At 41.1% G+C, this 23,113-nt stretch overlaps 1 protein-coding gene across 5 annotated transcripts in view; it reads left to right on the top strand.

Annotated features, from left to right (window-relative positions):
• The first annotated feature begins 5,219 nt into the window (after positions 1-5,219).
• The window catches only part of FCHO2 (FCH and mu domain containing endocytic adaptor 2), a 111,055-nt gene continuing 93,161 nt past the window's right edge, over positions 5,220-23,113 (top strand). For 3 of the 5 annotated variants that reach the window (XM_045571567.1, XM_045571566.1, XM_045571565.1), the window contains exon 1: positions 5,220-5,407. In XM_045571567.1, the coding sequence (XP_045427523.1) occupies positions 5,235-5,407 (173 nt within the window). In that variant the 5' untranslated portion in view covers positions 5,220-5,234. Of the gene's footprint in view, positions 5,408-21,143; positions 21,236-23,113 lie in introns of all 5 variants that reach the window. The other 2 variants (XM_036409222.2, XM_036409224.2) reach the window with 2 other exon arrangements.

Raw genomic sequence — 23,113 nt, forward strand, 5'->3', positions numbered from 1 at the left:
ACAAGCCATTCTTTGTAAACTAGAGAATTTAGATTTAGGTTTTGCTGTGTTAATGTCCCCTCTCTTATTTTGCTACCACTCAATCAAGTTATGCTTGAGCAGTCCAGGTATGATCTGGGCTATAACACGTAGCCTGGGCCCAGTTTAATAGGGACCAACGGCATCCTCTGGAAGCCAACTCGATGACAGGTATAATTAGGGAGAGATCCTAAGAGGAAGATGAATCTGATGATGGAGGCACCCAAAATTTGGAGGCTAAATTGTTTAGGGATCCCTTCCAATAGAGCAGTGTTTCCCAAAGTGTGGTACACGTACCCCCAGGGGTACGGGAAGAGTTTGGTGGGGATATGCACTGCACCATGCTTAGCTGCGTCTAATTCTACGTTCTCATGAGTACGAGGGGTACTCAGCGTTACGAAAATTATAGAAGGGGTACACATATGTCAAAAGTTTGGGAAACACTGCAATAGAGGATCTGCAAGAGCCAATCTTGAATATTATTATTATTTCAATTTTATTTTTATTCTAAAAGGTAGCTTATCTTTTACGAAGTATACTCAAGCCCAAAAGAAATCTTTTGAAAATAGTTAAAGGAATGTAGAAAATGAAATCAAGTAGCACGCAAATAATATTTATTTTAAATATATTTCATTGATTTTTTTACAGAGAAGGGAAGAGGGAGAGGGATAGAGAGTTAGAAACATCGATGAGAGAAACATTGATCAGCTGCCTCCTGTACACCACCTAGTTTGGATGTGCCAGCATCCAAGGTACATGCCCTTGACCAGAATTGAACCTGGGACCCTGCAGTCCCGCAGGCTGATGCTCTATCCACTGAGCCAAACCAGCCAGGGCAATAATAATATTGTTATGGGTTTGTTTTTTTGTTTTTTGGTCAATAATTATTTTATTCCATATTTCTGTGTCCTCAATTTATGGACTATTGCCTGTTTTGTGCTGTAAACTTTTTTTTTTTTAAATCAATCTTTATTGTTCATATTATTACACAGGTTCCTCGTTTCTTCCCCCCTCCACCAGGTTCCCACCCCACCCTCTGCCCCCTCATCCTCATCCATTGGTGCACAGTTTATGTTCAGTCTCTTCCTCCCTCCCTTTCCCCGATAGTAAATCCCTTTTCAGATAGCAAATCTGTTACTTAGCATTTTCTCATATCAATAATACCTCCACATGCCCAATGATACACTTCACACAAAAGACATTTCCAAATAGGACAACCAGCCTCATCCAGGCCCCACCCAAGGCACTCACAGATCAACACCCCAGCACTATACTAACTCAACACATCCAGATATAAGCCTTCATCACTTGATTCAGCAGACCCTCAAGTTCCCGCAAAAGTTTCCAGCCATGTCTGAGAGGCAGCCGTGGGGCAGGGGCAGGTGAGGAGCGAGCTGTTTTGGGCCAGGCTGCTCTGGGCCTGGCCTCTGTTGCTCTGGTTCGTTCCACAACCAGCTGCTCCTTGTCTGGTCACTGCCGCTCCCGACCCAGTTGCTCTGGACTTGGCTGTTGCTGCTACAGGCCTGGCCACACCCGACTCCGCTGCTCTGGGTCCAATTGCTCCGGGCCCGGCTGCTCCGGGCCTTGTTATAGGTTTTAAGATCTAGAACCAATTAAAAGTATGAGTAAAAGAAGAATGGATTTATTGTTTCTCTCAAGTGTCATGCACCTGGGTATTTCTATAATAGGCTCAATCATTCATCCATTCTTTCACTGGACATTTACTGAGTGACAGGCTATTAAGTCTTAGGTATTATAGGCAGCGAGTGGAACACTGCTGTTATCTATGTCAGTTTTTAATAATTTCAGAATTTCTTTGAATAAGCAAGGGTAAGTGTGTGTGGCAGAAATACTTCAATGCAAATGAGTGAGCTACCCCTCAGGACCTTATCTATGCTCTGCCAGAGTATATGTGCATTCCTAGAAATCTCACTTGAGAGGGCAGAAGGTGGCTGATATCACCCACATTCTTTTCCTACTGTTCTATCCTGTCTAAAGTTTAGTAACCTTAATAACTATCCTATATAATAAAAGCTTAATATGCTAAGTGTCCAGCCATCCAGTTGGCCGTTCAACCAATCAAAGCATAATATGCTAATGGTATGCTAAGGCTGCTCAACTGCTCACTGTGACATGCACTGACCACTAGGGGCAGACAGTTGACCAGTTGACCAGTCGCTATGATGTGCATTGACCACCAGGGGGCAGGTGCTCCAATCAGTAGGTTAGCTTGCTGCTGGCTGATTGAGACTGAGCAAGATGGGTTGGACAAAGCCTGGAGCCCTCCCACAGACCATCCCTGGCTGGCCAGCCTCCTGCATACCTTCCGACCCTGATCCTGCACCAGTGGTGTCGCTTGGCCTGGCCTACATCCTCTCACAATCTGGGACCCCTGTGGGGATTAGGAAAGCTAGTTTTGGCCTGATGACAGAACAACCGGTTGTTATGATGTGCACTGACCACCAGGGGGCAGATGCTCAACTCAGGAGTTACCCCCCTGGTGGTCTGTGTGCTCCCACAGGGGGAATGCCGCTCAGCCAGAAGCTGGGCTCATGGCTGGGGAGTACAGTGGTGGTGACAGCAGCATTAAGGATATCTGACTGAGGGCTAAGGTCCACTTCCCTTGGTTTAGGCCCTAGTTAGGGAGAGGGCCTTAGCCATCAGTGGGACATACCCTGAGGGCTCCCAGACTGTGAGAGGGAGCAGGCTGGGTTGAGGCATCTCCCCTCCCCCCCACCCAAGTGCACGAATTTAAATACCAGGCAGTTACAGCATATGGTGTTTTGGTCCCAATAAACCTTGTAAATAACCAAAATACAAAGGATTTTTGTCTTTGTGGCAGGCCTACCTGATATTTATGGGATCAGAGATGGAGGCCAGTACCACAAGGAACTAGTATTTGAATATGTACTATGGTAAATTGTTGGGAGCACAATTTGGAACACTAAGAGAAGGAAAATGTGTGCTTGACACAACTTTGCTTTGCAAAACAATCTTCTGCTGTGGGAGAATCTATGGCATTCAAGCTGAGAGGAAGAATTTCACAAGTTAAATATTTGTCTTTTTTTTTTTTTTTTACCTACGCAAATTCTGCCTGAACGCCACAGCAGTTTATCTCTGAAATGGGCAGCTCGAACACCTACAAATTTTCAGTGCAGTTGGAGTCCACTTTTTGATTTGGAGACACAAGGCAAGAGATAGGAAGTTTTTCCCTGGGGCCAAATCACTTTGGTTAGGGGAGAGGGTGTTTATGGTTGTAGGCCAGTGTTCAACATTAGACCAGGAGTGGCAGAGGCACCCATATGATGTTGTTTTTTTGTTTTTTGTTTTTAATAAATATGTGCATTTGTGATATGTAAGGTTCTTGAAAGCCTGGGTCCAGAATTAAGTGCTTACTGATAGAGGGGATTTAATGCCAACCTCAACTGCATGGAGATCTAGATGGCTGTGTTTTTTCTGGAATTTCTTCAGCATCCTGAAAGATAGGGCCAAACTAATGGCTTAGAGAATTGTAGCATATTTCTAAGCTTGACTTCCCCCAACACTAGGTGTTGACAATATTATGAAGTCTCTCTAAAGGAAGGAAATAGCAAATACATACAAAAAGAGAACAGTATAGTGACCACCATACTTCCATTACCTAGCTCCAACAATGGATAACGCATGGTCAATCATATTTCACCTCTACTCCTATTCATCCTCCCTCCCTCAATGGTTTTTTTTTTTAATGTTTTTAAGCAAATTCTAGATGTCTTATATCATTATATCCTATATGTTTCTAAAAGATATTCTTTTTAAAAAATTATTGATTTTAGAGAGAAAGGAATAGAAATGTTGATTTGTTGTTCCACTTAGTTATGCGTTTATAGGTTGATTCTTGCATGTGCCCTGACGAGATGGAATCCACAACGCTGGTGAATCTGGATGGTCTTCTAAGCAGCCAAACTACCTGGCCAGGCTAAAAGATATTTTTAAAAATAAATAGGCTCTGGCCGGGTAGCTCAGTTGGTTAAAACATCCTCTGGTTATGCCAAGTTTGCCCATTCCCTCCCCGGTCAGGGGACACCAAGAATCAACCAATGAATGCATACATAAGGGGAACAACAAATTGATGTTTCTCTCTCAAATTAATAAGAAAATTACATATATAAAAGATACAGTATCATTTTCCAACTATTCCCAATTCAACAAACACTTTATAGTTCCATCCATGTTAGAGGCACCACGCGGTTTTTATTTTTACGGATGAAAATAATTTCCAATGAAGAAACAGTGCTGTGTGCTCATTTTGTTTGAAGTCACAAGATCTGAGGAGGTGTGACGCGCTTTTATGATTGAAGCTACTACACTCAGTCTGTTGGTGGGGCTTGGCTTTAAGAGCTGCTGCTGGCCTGGTGGTAGTGAATTAAAGACCTTTCTACAAAGGCTTAATTCTCCCCCCCCTCCCCCCTCCCAGCCTCCCTTAACCTTTGGAAGCAAGGCGTGGGAAGGGGATTTAGTGTTTCTGCTATGCCGAGGCATGTTCAAACTTGTTTCTTTTTCCGAAATGGACAAGTTGCTAAGAGAGCCATGGACTTATACGAAGAAGTCCTGGAAGAGATTTTTGTTGTTGTAAAGCTGCCTGGGCCGGGGCAATGCGTTGCTTTCGGGTTTGCTCCCGCTGCCGGCCGCCCTGGCTGGCCAGCGGCTAGAGGTTGTGGACTGGGTGCCTGGGTCTCACTCCGCTCCCATGGCTCCGGGGCGACTCTGGGCGTTTCCTCCTTTTCCGGCCACGGAAAGTTTTGTTTTGCTTCTTGGTTCCCGGTCGAGGAAAGGCACCCTGTTGGCCAAAGGTTCCTCAGAGGCCCCTCCAGGTGGCTAAGGGCCAAGTCTCTCCCCCATTCCAGCTGGCTCAGCCCTGGCATCCACCGGGGCCCCCCCTCCGGGGTCCTCGAAGGCGGGGGACGCGAGCCTTTTGGGGGGAGGAGAGCGGGCGGCCAGGCTGCCGGCTCTCGGCTCAATCGCTGGGCCAGCACCCACCGCACCGCCAAGGGTGCGGGCAGCTTCCCCGGTGACTCCTCCGAGGCCGGTTCTCCATTCCCAAGAGAATCCTCCGGCGGGCCCCGCCCGCGCCGGGACGAAAACCCGGGAATGGGACGCGGGGCGCATGCGCGCGCTGGCGGCGGCCCGGAGGTGGCCCCGCGGCGGCGGCGGCGGCGGCGGCCGCTAGGTGGCGCATGCGCCCTGGAGGGTGCGGGCCGGGCTCTGGGAAGAAGGCGGCGGCGCTGAAAGGCGGGGGCGCCGTGGGGGCCGGGCCCGTGTTTACACAGCGGCGGGCGGGCGCGGACGCAGAACCCGGCGCGGCGGCTGCGGCACGATGGTCATGGCGCATTTCGTCGAGAATTTTTGGGTAAGAAAAAGGATGGTGGGAATTGCGTGCGTTCCGGAGTCCAAGGCTTTCTGCGCCTGACCTCGGCGCGCTGCGGGCCGTGGCGGCGGCGGCGGCGGCGGCTCCGCGGGCAGGGCGAGTCCTCGGACCGCCGCCCGCTGGGTCCCGCCTGGAGGAAGCCCTGCGGGCGACGAGTCGGCGGCGGCTGCCCGGACTCCCGGGCTCGCAGCCCTGGCGGGGGCGGAGGGCTGTCAGCGCGGCCGCTCCGCCTGGGGCGGGGACGCCGACGAGCCGCCCGCCGCCCGCCGCCCGCGCCGGGACAAAGCGCCGGATGAGGCGGGAGCCGGGAGCCGGCCCCACCGGAGGCTCCGGCGGCGGGAGGAGGCGCACGGCGGGCCCGCGGCGCGGCCGCTCCCAGCTGCGCGCGGAGGGCGAGCGCGGGCCGCGGCCGGGTGCGGGGCGCGCGCCTCCTCCCGCACCGCAGGCCCCCGGAGCCCCCCGGCCCGCCACCATTTCCACCCGGAGCCCCGTGCGGGCCGGGCCGGCGCAGCGCAGCGCTCCCTCCGGGCTCCGCGGTTGGGCTCGTTGGGCTGCGGCGCCCAGGACTTTGCCTTTGGGCCTGTTCACAAAAGCGTAGGAAAGTTGAATTTAATGTTATTCGATTTCTGGGGCTTAAACTACACCCGAGACTTCCCCTTGTTCCCTGGGCTCCTTCCCCTTTCCTGGTTCTCCCCACACCCCTTCCTTTCGCTCGGCGTTAGCAGTAGGTTCTTACTGGAGCAGGGCTCCCGCTCCCCGCGCGGTGTGTGCGCTGCGGGTATTGTTTCCTGGGAAGCGCAGTTCAGCCATGGACAGGAAAGGAACGTGTTTACGCCGGGATCTTGGGTGAATCTCGTCCTATGGCTTTGACAGTTGTGCAAGCGCTGCAATTCCATTTTAAGATTTAGAAATATTTTAAGGAGCAATCTTTCAGCGAATAAGGGTTGCGCCTTAAATACTTAGCTAGTATTTCTAAGCGTCTCAGGGATGAACTTGCTTTAGTAATCAAGTCAGTTCATAGTTAGTTGTTTTGTAGGTACCTTGTTTTCCACAGCAACATAGATACTACACATAAGGTGTTCCCCCCCCCCGCCCCCCTAAAACGTACCATACAATACACCCATTCAACTGTACAAATTCAAGGATTTTTTTTGGTATGTTTATAGAGTTGTGCAGACATCACCACAGTCAATTTTAGAACAATTTTATCACGTCAGAAAGAATCCCTGTGTCCATTAGCAGTCACTACGCATTTTCCTCATACCTCAGTAACTAATCTATATATTTGTGACTCTGCAGATTTGTCTATCCTGGACATATTATATAAGTAGGGTCATATATGTGATCCTTTGTGACTGGCTTCTTTTACTTAGCTTGCTTCCAGATTCATCCATGATGTAGCGTGCAGGTGTCAATACTTGATTCCATTATATGGCTAAGTATTCCATTGCATATATATATATATATATATATATATATATATATATATATATATATATATATATATAAATTTATTTTTTCCATTACCAGTGATGGACATTTGGTGGTTTCTACTTTTTGACTATTATGAATAATGCTGATAATAGACACTTTGGTACAAGTTTTTGTGTGCACATATATTTTCATTTCTTTTGGAAATGGAATTGCTGGTTCACATGGTAATTCTCTGTTTATTATTTCAAGGAGCCACCAAACTTTTCCAGGGTGGCAGCACTGTTTTACAATTACACTATAAATGTCAGGATTCCAATTTTTCCACATGCTGGACAATACTTGTTATCTGTCCTTTTCATTACAGTGGATGGATGTGAAGTAGTATCTCATTGTGGTTTTGATTTGCATTTCTCTGGTGGTTAATGATGTTGAACATCTTTTCATGTGGTTTTTGCCCATTTTCCTTTGGCAAAATGGTTAGATTCATTGCCCATTTTTAGATTGGTTTGTCCTTTTATTAAGTTGTAAGAGTTTTTATTCTTTTAAAAATATACATTTTATTGATTTTTTTTACAGAGAGGAAGGGAGAGAGAGAGAGAGTTAGAAACATCAATGAGAGAGAAACATCGATCAGCTGCCTCCTGCACACCTCCCACTGGAGAGGTGCCCAAAACCAAGGTACATGCCCTTGTCTGAAATTGAACCTGGGACCCTTTAGTCCGAAGGTTCTTGCTCTACTGAGCCAAACCAGTCAGGGCAAGAGTCTTTTTTATATTCTGGGTGCATGTCTCCTATTAGATATGAGTTTGTAAATAGTTTCTCCTATTCTGTGGGTTGTCTTTTTCATTTTCTTGATTGGTGTACTTTGAAGCACAGATCTTTTTAATTTTGATGGTCTTGAAGTCCTAATTTTCTATTATCAGTTACGCTTTAAAATATTTTTATTGATTTCAGAGAGGAAGGGAGAGGGATAGAGAGATAGAAACATCAATGATGAGAGAGAATCATTGATTGGCTGCCTCCCGCACGCTCCCTACTGGGGATCAAGCCTGCAACCCAGAATCGAACCTGGGATCCTTCAGTCTCCAGGCCAAAGCTCTATTCTCTGAGCCAAACTGGCCAGGGCCAATTATGCTTTTGTTATTTATCTAAGAAGTCTTTCCTAGACCAAGGTCACAAAGATTTGGGGGTAGGGGGCTTTTAATAAGATTTTATTTCAGCCAAACTGGCAACATATGCTGTGGAGCAAGATCTCAAATACTAAGGTCACAGAGATTTATTCTATTCTCCTGTGGGTTTTTATAGCTTTTGCTCTTATGTTTAGGTCTATGATCCATTTGAAGTTAATTTGTGTGTGTGTATGTTGGGGGGGCGGGGAGGGTAGGAGGAGGAAGTCAAATTTCATTCTTTGCATATGAGTATCTAGTTGACTTAGCACTATTTGTTGAAAAGAATCTTCTTTCGCCCTAACCGGTTTGGCTCAGTGGATAGACCATTGGCCTGAGGACTGAAGCGTCCCGGGGTTCAGTTCCGATCTCCATCCCTCCATCCCCAGTAGGGGGCGTGCAGGAGACAGCTGATCAATGATTCTCTTTCATCATTGGTGTTTCTCTCTCTCTCCCTCTCTCTCTCTCTCTCTCTCTCTCTCTCTCTCTCTCTCTCTCTCTCTCTCTCTCTCTCTCTCTCTCTCTCCCTCTCCTCCTCCCCCTCCCCCTTCCTTTCTTCTTCCCTCTCTCCTCTCCCTCCCTTGCTCTCTGAAATCAATACAAATATTTAAAAAAAGAAAAGAAAGAAAAGCATCTTTTTTCATTGAATAGTCTTGGCATCCTTGTTGAAAATTTTTGAGCAGTATGGGTTTGTTTATCTGGATTTTTAGTTGTATTTCATTGTCTTATGTTAATGCCACGTTGTTTTGATTACTGTAGCTCTGTAGTAAGTTTGGAATCAATCAGGAGTATGAGTCCTCCAACTTAGTTCTTGTTCAGGATTATTTTGGCTACTCTGGATCCCTTGCACTTGTATATGAAAATTTGATTTAGCCTAACAGTTTTAGAATTTAGGTTTTACAGTGGCAGTTAGTAATCATTTAAATTGACATTCTTGAAATGTTTTGAATATTTTTGATGCATTAATGTGTTTTGGAAGTTGAACTTAATTACAAACTGTATACTGGCATTTTAAAGTTACCTTTTGTTTTCTGTTAACTGAGATTTGTTTGATGTTCTTGGCTGTTATGAATAACTAGAGGTCCTGTGCACGAAATTTGTGCATGGGGGTGGGATGTCCCTCAGTCCAACCTGCACCCTCTCCAATCTGGGATCCCTCTCACAATCCAGGACTGCTGGCTCCCAACTACTTGCCTTCCTGCCTGCCTGATTGCCCCTAACCGCTTCTGGTTGCCAGCCTAATCACCCCTAACCACTTCCATGCCAGCCTGATTGATGTCTAACCTGCTCCCCTGCCAGCTTGTTTGTCCTCAACTTCCCTTCTCTGCTGGACTGGTCACCTCAACTGCCCTCCCCTGCAGGGTTGATCACCCCCAACTGCCCTGCTCTGCTTGCCTGATCTCCCACAACTTCCCTCCCTTGCAGGCCCGATCCCTCCCAATTGCCCTCCTCTTCTGCCTCCATGGGGGCAGCCATCTTGTGTGTTGGAGTGATGGTCAATCTGCATATTACTGTTTTAATAGATAGGATAGAAGCCTGGTACATGGGTGGGAGCCAGCTGGTTTGCTCTGAAGGGTGTCCCAGATCAGGGTGGGACGGCCTGGGTGAGGGGCTTGTGGTGGTTTGCAGGCTGGCCTTGCCCCCTGGCGACCCAAGCAGAGGCCCTGGTATCTGGAATTTATTTATCTTCTACAATTGAAACTTGGTAGCCTGGAGTGAAGGCCTGGACTGGTCAGGGCTGCAGAAGCTTGGCTTCCTCCATCACCTGGGGAAACCCTAACCTCCTCTTCCAGCTTTGTGGCTGCCACCATTCTGTTGAAATTTATTTACCTTTTATAATTGAAACTTTGTACCCCGCAGAGTGTGTGGAAAGCTTGGCTTCCTCCATTGCCAGGGAAATCCAAGCCTTCCTCCTGCTCTCTGTGGTGGCAGCCATCTTGGTTGGAGTTAATTTGCATACTTGCTCTGATTGGCTGGTGGGCGTAGCTGGTGGGCATGGCTTGTGGGTATAGTGGAGTGTTAGTTAATTTGCATATTACTCTTTTATTAGGTAGGATACTTTAAAAATATTTTTGTGTAAGTTTGGTGTATGTACCCTTTTTGTTTCTCTTAATAGAGGAATAAATTTCACTATCTGAAATCTATAGCAAATCTCAAGTCTAATTTATGCTGCAATCTTTGCCTTCATTTCACTATTGAGTACAAGTAGTTAAAATAGACTGTATTATATTTTACTGTCAAGATTAGAATTGGGGCTGAAAAGCTCTAAATTAGAGCTTAAAAAGCTCCTAAGGAGGATTAAATGAACTAAGAAAGTCTAGGAACTAAGTAACTTCTGATTATTTGATAGCTGTCTGTTTAAAAGAACTTAAAGATTTACATATTTTAGGAGCATTTATAAAATAATTTTCTAAAAACATTTTTTTACTGATGGGGGAGAGAAATGTAGATTTTTGTTCCACCTATTTATTCATTCATTGGTTGATTCTTGTGTGTGCCCTGACTGGGAATGGAATGGGTAACTTGGCGTATATGGGAACGGTGCTCTAACCAACTGAGCTACTTGACCTGGGTTTAAAATAATTTCTTAAAGTAGAGAACTTACAATTAACTTCTCTTTTCTTTCTGAATGTTTAAAGCGACACTTTGAAAACAGAATAAAACTTGTCAAGAGTGAGAATCTTTAAAGTTTTCGATTTGTAACTAAACAACCTATTAATTGTTTTTTTTTGTTTTGTTTGTTTTTTGTCCTACATGTAAAAAGACAAACCTTTTGTTGTGGCATTTTATTAGAGAAATTAGCTTTATTAGCTTTTTTGAAAGCAGCATATCCTGCCTTTATGTCTTTAAAGTCTGGTGTTTCTTAACTTTAAGTATATGCTATGTACAAATTCTTTTACTTAGTATACTTTTATTCGAACTTCCTACACAAATAGGTGTTTTGTTGCTGATAAGTCATTTTTTTGCCACAAAGTACAGTGCCATTGATAATCAAGCTGAAAATGTTTTTCTTTTCTGTTAAAATTGGACAGCAAAAAATATTAATAGCAGATACTACACTATTGTCTTTAATATCACTTGTTAGCTCATGAGAACATTGTATAACTTAAAAAGATATCACCAATTATTACAATTAGGAAGAGTCTTGATATGCTGCTTCATTCTCTAAGAGTACCAGTTAATACTTTTGAATTTCTCTATGTCAGCATTGTATTATAGTTATTAAATTAGCTTCATGTTTTTGTATAAATTCAGATTAAATTCAGGAATTAAAATTTTTTTTAAAGAAATGGATTTCATAGGTTATAATTATTTTCATATGTTTTTATTGATTCTTTTTTTTTTAGAAAGAAAGGGAGCGGGAGAGATATAATCATTGATGAGAGAGAAACATTGATTGGCTGCCTTCTACATGCCTCTATCTGGGCATGTGCCCTGACCTGGAATGGAACTTGAGACCTCTTTAGGCATGGGTCTGAGCTATACCTACTGGGCATAGGTGATTAATATTGAAGGGGTAAAACAAGTAAGCACAACATACTTGATGAAATACCTTTTAAATCTCCTACCTTATAAGTGAAACTATCCTATATAAGCTATGCAACATTTTCTAAAAGACACCAAGTATTCTTTAGCATATATCACATTGTGGTAAACTGACATTTTTACTTAGGTAACTTTTTCCAAAGATTATCTCCAATCAGCACATCGAGAATGAACAATTATTTTAAGTATATTTATCCTGAAGTTTTTCCTTATTTTTCCCCCCTTATTTCTTTTACTGATTAACCAGTACAAGAATTTCATTCCATGTGTCTGTTGATTTCACTAGTATTGTCATACATAAGTTTTTAAATAAAACTGGAGCACTTGGTTACATATCTAAAATTTGATATGTGACTACATGGATAAACAGAGGATTAAAATGAATTTTAAAAACTTGGAATTGGTCGAAACCGGTTTGGCTCAGCGGCAGAGCGTCGGCCTGTGGACTAAAAGGTCCCAGGTTCGATTCCGGTCAAGGGCATGTACATTTGTTGCGGGCACATCCCCAGTAGGGGGTGTGCAAGAGGCAGCTGGTCGATGTTTCTCTCTCATCGACGTTTCTAGCTCTCTATCTCTCTCCCTTCCTCTCTGTAAAAAATCAATAAAATATATATATTAAAAAACTTGAAATTGCTCCCTAACCGGTTTGGCTCAGTGAATAGACCATCGGCTTGCGGACTGAAGAGTCCCTGGTTCAGTTCTGGTGAAGGGCATATACCTTGTTTGGGGGCACATCCCCAGTAGGAGGTGTGTAAGAGGCAGCTGATTGATGTTTCTCTCTCATCGATGTTTCTAAATCTCTATCCCTCTCCCTTCCTCTCTGTAAAAATCAATAAAGTATATTAAAAAACAACGCCTGGAATTGCTATTAATAGGACATTGGAATGCAAAACATTGTTATATTTTTGCTTGATTATTTAATATAAATTTAGTATCTTAGATGAGAGATTAATAACCACATATATACACATTTTTGGGGGTTATTTAAAATGTATGTCTTCAGAATTGGTTAAATGTTTTATTGTTTTTTTTTAGAGAAGTCAAATAAAGTGAGACCAGAAATTATTAATACTATACTTTGCAGTGACTTATCCAATGTTAACTAATAAATGCTGATAAGAGCTAGGGTAAAAGGAGAATGTAGAGAGATAGGAAGTGGAGTTCAGAGGAAGATTAGGCATGTTGTTATTCACATAACAGTAACTCCTGACCTTTCACTTACCTCCTGCAATCTATATATATATTTTTAATTAAAAAAGAAAATGGGTAAAATTGTTGTGGGGTCGAACCCTGGCTTCAAAATAAGACCACCGGAGGCTGATAATTTATTTAAAAAAAACAAAAGCAGGCAAAGAATTTATTGAACTGGCCAGGGCAGTCGCAAGAGCACCACACGCAGGTGGACTCCAAACGACTGCGAGGCTTTAGGGGCAGGTAGTTATTTTTAAAGATTCTGAGAAGGAAAACCTCCATTCTATAAGAAATTGTTGGGAATTCTCTGCTGTTCTTCCTAGATAAAATGTTGCTTTCTAGTTTGCTTTAGCCCGTTTGAAGAACGATGAAGACAAACCTAGCTGTCTGACCTTGCAGGCCAGAGACCAGACATGCCCACAATCTCAATACCATGCCAGGTGCACTTTTCTTAATTGGATAGAACAGCATTGTTTTCGAGGCCAGCATCGAGATAACCACTAAGTGTACATAGGCCTGGCTCTTTAATGAAAAAGAAAGTTTTGCCCGTAACCTTGCCCAGAACTTGACCTCATCCTCCCTAAGCCCATCACTCGATGAACAAAGCAAGTAAGTGAAGGTCGAAGTCAGAATAGTAGGGTTAAAATTCAAACAGTAGTTTTTACCCAAGTATGATTGCTACCATATTTCAAAAATGAATTTTTTAATTCATACAGTCTATACTCCTTCTGCCTACTTTTCAGCTCTTGGACTCATCAAAAGTTCTAACGCTACTTCTTCAAAATAGACTCGCCCAGGCTGTGGTATTTTGTGAAGAGAGCCACACTCAAGGGGCCAAAGAGCCATATGTGGCTCGCGAGCCGCGGTTTGCCGAACACTGCACTACATCTTCCTGATCCCACCAAACGCAGAGCATTGACTTCTTTCCAAAGCGATTTGGCCTTGCAGTCGATGTTGATGGTTGACCTGGATCAACCCATGATTTTGTGCATTTGGGATTCTCAAAATCTCCTTTTCACAATTTGATGCAAAAAAGACTCCTGCTGTTGAAGCATCATTTTACTGATGTCTTTTCGATTTTCCATTTGTGTTTCGTTCAGTTGATGTGGCACCCATTTTTCCTTTAAAATCTTGCCCATTGCTTGTAAACAATCGGAAATTGTTTGCTGAGCAATGTTTAATGTTTGTGCAAGTTGTTTTTGAGTTTGACACGTATCTTCACCCAAAAATGGTGGTAATTGTTGGTCTTCAAACTTTTTCTGTTGACCTGGATGTTCTTTGTCTTTCACATAGAAATCATCATTTTTAAAGCATTTAAAACAGTGTTCACAAGTATCTTGAGATGGAGCATGTTTATCACAAGCTTCCCGAAGTATACGATAAACTTTTCTTCAAAATAATGAATTATAACTTCCCACAAATGCTTTTTTTTTTTTTTTGCACAGAATTCGACATTTAAAAAAAAAATATTTTATTGATTTTGTACAGAGAGGAAGGGAGAGAGATAGAGAGCTAGAAACATCGATGAGAGAGTCATCGACCAGCTGCCTCTTGCACATCCCCTACTGGGGATATGCCCGCAACCAAGGTACATGCCCTTGACCGGAATCGAACCCGGGACCTTTCAGTCCCCAAGCCGACGCTCTATCCATTGAGCCAAACCGGTCTTGGCAGAATTCGACATTTTTAAGTGTAAAAATATCTATGATAATACCTTCAGAAATTTGACATGAAGTTTTGAAGCTTGCTGTCTACAACAAAATGGCATACATATAAAAATATATGTAACTCCATCTATTAAAAAAGTCCTCATTATTAACTGGTATACCTAGTATATGAATTCCATTTTAGTTAAAATAGGTATTTCGTAGCCTTTTAAATAGATATACATTTCTCTTCAAGTGGGAATATGTTAGATTATATTTTATAATCTATTAAAAAACTTTAGATATAAAGTTGTGCTGTAAAATCAACCAGAAAAAGATAAATGTGCCTTCTAATTTCCAAAATAAGTTTGATGATTATTTAAAATTTTTGATATTTGCCGAGACCGGTTTGGCTCAATGGATAGAGCGTCGGCTTGGGGACTGAAAGGTCCCGGGTTCGATTCCGGTCAAGGGCATGTACCTTGGTTGCGGGCATATCCCCAGTACGGAGTGTGCAAGAGGCAGCCAATCGATGACTCTCTCTCATCGATGTTTCTAACTCTCTATCTCTCTCCCTTCCTCTCTGTACAAAATCAATAAAATATATATTAAAAAAAATAAAATTTTTGATATTTCAAGGATGTCTTACTTGTAAACTGTATTAGGCTAGAAAAAAAAATCTGAACATGTTCAGTGACTTGGGACCTTATTTAGTTATCTTTTCAGTTAAATTTCAGTTCAGATAATTTAAGTCAAAGACAATATACATAGTAGACCTCATTTTCATATTAAAATGTAGCATATTACTATATGTACGAGAAAAGGAATCTGGACTGATATATGATATACACCAAACTGTTAACTGTAGTAGTCTTAGTTAAATTCCAGTGGTAAGAGGAAGTATGATTCTGGACTTTAGTCTTTAAAGGATGGCAAAACTTTTTTTACTTCATATTAGGAATAGTTATACAAATTAAAAAAAAAAAGGTTTTCATTGGTTTCAGAGAAGAAGGGAGAGGGAAAGAGAGACAGAAAGAATGTTGAGAGAATCATTGATCTGATGCCTCTTTCACACTCCCCTTCTGGGGATCGAGCCCACAACAGAGATATGTTCCCTGCCGGGAAACAAACTCTGAACTCCTGGTTCAGTGCTCAAAGACTAATAACACTGTCTGGGCTATTCTAAGATAGTTAACACTTATTTATATTCGATTATAGAACAATTTTATTTGCCCCAGGTCGAAGGTAGGGGTTCTGTGAAAGTGATACCTCTTTGTAAAGTGCATTAAGATGAGCAGATAAAAGATCCTATCTTGTGCAAATGGTCTTAGCAATTGTTTCCTTGGGCCAGCAATGGTGTTAATGTTTTTGTCGGTTAATACTGACAAGTTTCTCTGCAAGGATTTATTGATTAAAGAAGATAAAAATGTTATTTATTGAACTTTTTTGGATAATGTTATTGAGCTATATTTTACATGCCATGTGATCCACTTATTTAAAGTATACAATGCAGTGGTTGTTCATAATATTCAATTTTGATATTTACAACCATCACCACAGACAATTTAAAAACATTTTCATTACCTCAAAAAGAAATCCTGCACCATTTATCATCCCCCACATTACCCCTAACCCCAAGCAAACTATTAATCTATTTTCTCTTTATTTTTTTATTCTGGATTTTTAATATGAATGGAATCATTACAGTATTTGACTAGCATTTTTCTCTTAGCATGTTTTTGGGATTAATCAGTATTGTTGCATATATCAGTGCTTTATTCCTTTTATGGCTGAATAATATTGTAGTTTAGGGCTCTATCACATTTTTATTCATTTGTCAGGTAATGGGCTTTTGGGTTGTTTTCATCTTTTGGCTGTTATAATTAATGCTGCTATAAACATTCTTGTACTGATGTCTTTGTGGACATGTGTATTGAATTGTTCAATTAATGCATTAACCACCTGAAAAGAATCTTCATCACTGATTAGCAAATGCCCACTCTTAAAAATCTAGCCACAGGTATACCTCATTTTGTGCTTTGCTTTATTGTGCTTCACAGATGTTGTGTTTTTTATAAATTGGAGGCAAGTCCCTCCACAAGCATAAAGCTTACGACTTGCTTTTTTGCAATACTCAGTTTGTTGTGGTGGTCTGGGACTGAACACACGGTATCTCTGAGGTATGCCTGTATTTGGTTATGGGATTTTTTTTTTGTTTTTTGTTGTTGTTTGTGTGTGTGTTTGCTTGGGTGGGTGGCAATAACATTCTAACAATGATTATGGTGATGATTGCACAACTTTATAAATATCCTAAAAATTATTACAGGGTACAGATTTTAAATGGGTGAATTACATGGTGTGTGAATTATATCTCAATAAAATTTGTAAAAAAAATTTAAAAATTTGAGAAGGAACAAAGCAGTCATTGATAAGCAAGATTTGATATCAATAGTTGTATACTTAGAAGAAAATTACATTTTAAAAATGTCATGATACCTCTTAACTCTTCTATATTGAAGACTTGGTTTATTTATTTTTTATTAGAACGTTAATCTATGCTCATTATTTCACTTTCCAAAAATAATTTGCTGTTAATAGTTTGCTATATATGCCTTTAGACTCCTTTTGTATAAGTACGAGGTAGGGCAGAAATTTACAGTTCATATGGAAAATAATATAATAAATAATAAATTAAGATTAAACTGTTTTACATACAACTAGAATTAGATAATAAACTATTTAATACATTAACATTTTTATCTTCTTTTATTCTAATAAAATGACATTTTTAACTTCTTTAATCAATAAATTCTTGCAGAGAAACTTTTCAGTATTATCTAATATATTAACTAGAATTAGATAATAAACTTTATCTTAAACATACAACTATAAACCTACTTTTGTCCCACCCTGTATATACAATATGTTATTTTTTTTCAGAGAAAATGAAATTTGATTAGGGATACCTTTCTTTTTAATTCATTTCAGTTTACTTTTTTTTTTTTTTTTTTTTTACCAAAAAAAGAAAAAGCAGTATCAGGCTTCCATAGAAGAATGGGTCATTATGATTTCTGCAGTCATCTGTTACCAATGAACTTAAATAGCAACCATATCCAACTGTTAGGGAAAGCTGACTTTTCTAAGTGAATAAAATTTGACCAACTTAAAGAAAAATCTTGCTTACATATAGAACCTTCCTGTACATTTTCAGCCATTTCCTATAAATCTACAGATATTTCAAACTGAAATTTAAAAATATATTGCTCTTATTAGGAAGGTACCAACTTTCAGAAATTTAGGTAGCAAGAACCAATTTAAGAAAAGACAAAATCAAGCAAAACTACTCTCCAAGAGAAAAAGGGAGTCTCCCAACTTCTTTTTTTCTTTCTTTCAAACAACATTGGGGATCGAGCCCACAACCTGGGCTGTGCCCTTGATCAGAATCGAACCTGGGACCCTTCAGTCCACAGGCTGATGCTCTGTCCACTGAGTTAAACCAGCTACGTAGGTCTGTGTGCCAATTTGAATAGTCCTTTACTCTCAGCTCTTTTCCATTTTTTGCCTTTAAATATGCATAATGCACTTTGGGAACTCAGGTAGCTTGGGCTTGTTAGAATTGTGTGCACATGAGAAGAAGTAGTAGGTATGTGACGTGAGAAATTCGGGCATCAGAGCTTCAGACTTTGGATTTTAAGGTTTAAGATTTCAGGCTTGTTTCTTTCAGGGTTCATATTATGAGAGTTGGTGGGTCCTCTAATCATTTGTAATTTCTATATTGTAGTCAAGTAATGGAATGAATCCATCAGAAGCTTCAGGCCTGTTAATATTTATTTTATTTATTAACGTGCTATAGACTAGGAGATAATGATTATTTCAAAAAATATTCTTATTTTGGTTGGAATAAATTTGCATGTAAAAGCTAGGGAAAGTAAAAACTAGAATTAGATAATAAACTTTATCTTAAATATGAAAAAGTGTAGAAGCCAAATGGATATGTTTGGATTCATAAGAGACTGTAGTTTATGAATGGAATCTGCAACTGAGGTACATGCCCTGCCTTTGAGCAGAATCGCACCTGGGACTCTTCAGTCTGCAGGCCTACATGCTATCCCTTGAGCCAAACCAACTAGGGCTAATGTTACATTCTTCTTGAAAAATAAAAATGGCTATTCATAATGTTAAGGATATTATCTCCTTATGAATGACTTTTTTTTTTTTAAAGCTTATAGTACCTGATATTTGAATATGGCATTTTAATTTTATGTATGGCAAACTAATTACTTGGTATATTAGTTGACAAGTTCATTAGGGATCATGTCAACATAACTGGAAGTTCTTACAATATGTTTTCTGTTTTTGGCAAACTTTGGAAAAATTAGGTTTCAGGTTGTATAACACTTGCTTATGATATTGGTTTTTATTTCCAGTAAATATATTCTATTCTTTATTTTCATTGAAGAAAACTAACACTAACATTTGTGAAGAGAGTTGTTGAGCTTGGTTTATTGATATAGTCTTTCATTTCACCTACTAGAGGCCCAGTGCACAAAATTAGTGCATGGGGGGGGGGGTTTCTGTCCCTCAGCCCAGCCTGCACCCTCTTCAATCTGGTACCTCTCAAGGGATGCCTAAATGGGCAGTTGGACATCCTTCTCACAATCCAGTACTGCTGGCTCCCAACTGCTCCCCTGCCTGCCTTCCTGTTTACCCCTAACTGTTTCTGTCTGCCAGCCTGATCACCCCCTAACCACTCCCCTGCCAGCCTGATTGATGCCTAACTGCTTCCCTGCCAGCCTGATTGCCCCTAACTGCCTTCCCCTGAAGACCTGGGTCCCCTGCAACTGCCCTCCCCTGCAGGCTTGATTGCCCACAACTGCCCTCCCTTGCAGTCATGGTCCCTCCCAACTGCCCTCCCCTGCTGGCCATCTAATGGTGGCCATCTTGTGTCCACATGGGGGCAGGATCTTTGACCACATAGGGGCAGCAGTCTTGTGTGTTGGAGTGATGGTCAATCTGCATATTACTCTTTCATTAGATAGGATAGAGGCGTGGTGCATGAGTGGGGGCCATCTGGTTTGCCCTGAAGGGTGTCCCCGATCAGGATAGGGGTTCCCTTGGGGTGTGGAGCAGCCTGGAAGAGAGGCCTGTGGAGGTTTGCAGGCTGGCCACGCCCCCCAGTGACACAAGGGGAGGCCCTGGTTCTGGGATTTATTTATTTTCTACAATTGAAATTTTGTAGCCTTGAGTGGAGGCCAGAGCCAGCTTGGGAAGCTTGGCTTCCTCCATCTCTGGGGGCAACCCAAGCTTCCTGCTTGCTTTAGCTCTGTGGCTGCCACCATTTTTGTTGGAATTTATTTATCTTCTGTAATTGAAACTTTGAAGCCTTGAGTGGAGGCCAGGGCTGGCCAGAGCAGGCAGGAGGCTTGGCTTCCTCCATTGCGAAGAAAACTCAAGCTCCCTATCACTCCATGACTGCAGCCATCTTGGTTGGGTTAATTTGCATACTCACTCCTGATTGACTGGTGGGCATGGCGGTACGTTCAGTTTGCATGTTTCTCTTTTATTAGTGTAGATAACATTGATATTTCTAATGTTTTCTTGCTCTGACTAGCTAACTTAACATTTATTGGATTAAATAACTCAAGGTTTTGTAGGATTGTGTAATGGTCTGGTTCTGTTAATTTCCCATTAGTTGAGGACTAGCTAATAGACTGTTAATGCTCTTTTTAAAATTTTATCTACTTTCTCACTTCTCAAATTGCTTAATTTTACTGAAAGACTCATATTAGCAATTATAAAGTATTATATCTTGTGTTCAGTGCTTATATGATTAGTAATGTGCTGTTTTGACTGTCAAGATTTAGTAATTTTAAAATACAGACTTTGGAGTTAAATCAATGATTTTCAACCTTTTTATCTGATGGCACACATAAACTAATTATTAAAATTCTGCGGGGCACACACAAAAATTTTTTTTTTCCTAATGTGCTAAAAAGTAGATGTAATTTTGATTCATTCACACTGGATGGCTTTTGTTGTGTTGGCTGTTGTCATTTTTTTATTTATTTGATGATCTAAGGCACATGTGTCAAACACAAGGCCCGCGGGCCAAATCCGTCCTGCCAGGCCTTGCAATGTGGCCCGCACCGCGCTGTCATCACTACACTCCGCTGCGTTTCCATCACAATGACAGTTTATGACTGTTCAGTAAACCATTCGGCCCGCGATTTAGGCTGGATTTTAGATTTTGGCCCCTTCTCTGATTGAGTTCGACACCCCTAATCTAAGGGAAAAGTGGGCAGTGTCCCTGACTAAATAGTCAAGTATTGTATGTTTTAGAAACTCTTGCAGCACACTGGTTGAAAATTGCTGTGTTAAATAATTAGGGATCCCATAATGCCTATACAAGGAATTTTGGTATTTAGTAATGTATTTAAAGAGGACAATGATTATATTTTCTAAATTATACTACATATTATTCCTTAACATTTCAGACTTAGTTTCATTAATATACCCTTATGAGTGATTATAGAGTTTGCATATATACGTGATTGCATATATAATAAAAATAAACTTTATGAGGCCTTACAATATTCATTTGATACCTTTTAAAGTCTTACAGTGAGCAACAATGGTTAAATTTAGGAAAGATAGCTTACCTGACTGTCAGCATTGCATATTTGTTAATGTTATTTTGATCTCTTTTTATTAAATAAAAATCTTTTTAAATTGCAGGGGGAAAAAAATAGTGGCTTTGATGTTCTTTACCATAATATGAAACATGGACAGATATCCACAAAAGAGCTAGCAGATTTTGTAAGAGAAAGGTATGTATTTTTTTCATGTCATTTAACAATTTATTACAAGTTAAATTTTTGAATATAAATGAGAAAATTTTGATTGTATTCAAGTACAGTTGTTAAAAGTATACTATAGTTATACTTTAAAATAGTTATTTGTGATCTACACACTGAGGACTAAATAGTGGCTCCTACTGGCATTGTTGAACTGGTTTATATATCACTGCCTGAAAATATTATCTGCATATATTTCACTGAATGTGCTAGCAAGGTATTACAATATAAAAATTGAGAAACTTTGAAGAATAAAATATTACAGTTTCTTTAAATATGTCAGTAAAGAAAACATACTAAAATAACTTGAAAAGACTTAGTAAGTTTTCTGAATTATAGGTAAGGGGTGGGGAATGTTCAACCTGCGGGTTGTATAAGGTTTGTGAAATCACTTGGTCTGGCCCTGCCAAAGCATTGGGGTGAGTTCATTAAATACTTGACCAAATATAACAGGCTAATTTTTAAGTTGATAATTTGGTCTGTTAATCTTACCTAATAATAGACAAACATGTACATTGACCATACCTCTGCTACGGCCACCAGCCAATCAGAGTATGAAAATTAACCCACCAAAGATGACAGTTAATTTGCATACACAGGTGTGAACAATAGACGGGGGGTGGGAGGGAACAGGCATGGTGACGATCCAGGGTTCTGCGTTGCTCCCCCAATCTCTCAGGGCCTCTGTGCAGTGTGGGAAGGCAGGGCCAGAGCGGAAAGAGGCGGCTCCGGGGCTGGGCCTGAGTGGAAAGGCGGTGCTAGGAGCCAGGGAAAGGAAGGCCCATTCTAGCATGAATCTTCGTGCATCAGGCTTCTAGTGATGTTATAAATGTCCAAATAGTCCTTGGCAGAAAAAAGGTTCCCCACCTCTTGTTGTTGTTTAATTATTATTATAACTTCTATTTTTAAAGAGGCCCTAAGTATGTATTTTTGAATTCTGAAAATTTATAAAATATGATTATCTTTAAGACTTCATAATATAATAGTTAATTTAGAAACTATTTTTTAAAAATATATTTTATTGATTTTTTACCGAGAGGGAGAGGGAGAGTGAGTTAGAAACGTCTATGAGAGAGAAACATCGACCAGCTGCCTCTTGCACACCCCCTACCGGGGATGTGCCCGCAACCAAGGTACATGCCCTTGACCGGAATCAAACCTGGGACCTTTCAGTCTGCAGACCGATGCTCTACCACTGAGCCAAACCGGTTTTGGCTAATTTAAAAACTATTAAAATCATTACAATTTTATTTGATTAAAGTTGTAGTTAGGCCCACTTGATTATTTTTATATGAATACATTTAAAGTCTTTACCTTGATTATAGAGGGATATATGCCTTTAGATACAATACTTCATTTATTCTTTCATCAATATATATCTAATGTCTGCTGTATATCAGACTTTAGTTTGGATTCTGGGTGTATAGTGGTAAAGATACAACTTCTTCTATCTTCATACAGTTAACTGACGGGTAGAAAATGGAGAGCAAACTGGCAGAGGAGTGGTTAGGGGGTGATCAGGCTGGCAGGCAGAAGTGATTAGGGGCAGTCAGGCAGGCTGGCAAGTGAGTGGTTGGGAGCCAGCAGTCTGGATTGTGAGAGGGATGTCCAACTGCCCATTTAGGCTCCATCCCACCAGGGCAGTCGGACATCTTTCGAGGGGTCCCAGATTAGAGAGGGTGCAGGCTGGGCAAACACACATCTCATGCACGAATTTTGTGGATCGGGCCTCTAGTATGTTTTTATTAGGTGTATGCCCTGCAGTAGAATTGCCAGGTCATAGAGAATGCATATGTAATCTCTAGTAGATAAAGAATTTTTCAACGCTCCATATCCACTGAGCCAAACCAG

The sequence above is a fragment of the Pipistrellus kuhlii genome, unplaced genomic scaffold (genome assembly GCF_014108245.1).
Source record: "Pipistrellus kuhlii isolate mPipKuh1 unplaced genomic scaffold, mPipKuh1.p scaffold_m20_p_4, whole genome shotgun sequence".
NCBI lineage: Eukaryota > Metazoa > Chordata > Mammalia > Chiroptera > Vespertilionidae > Pipistrellus > Pipistrellus kuhlii.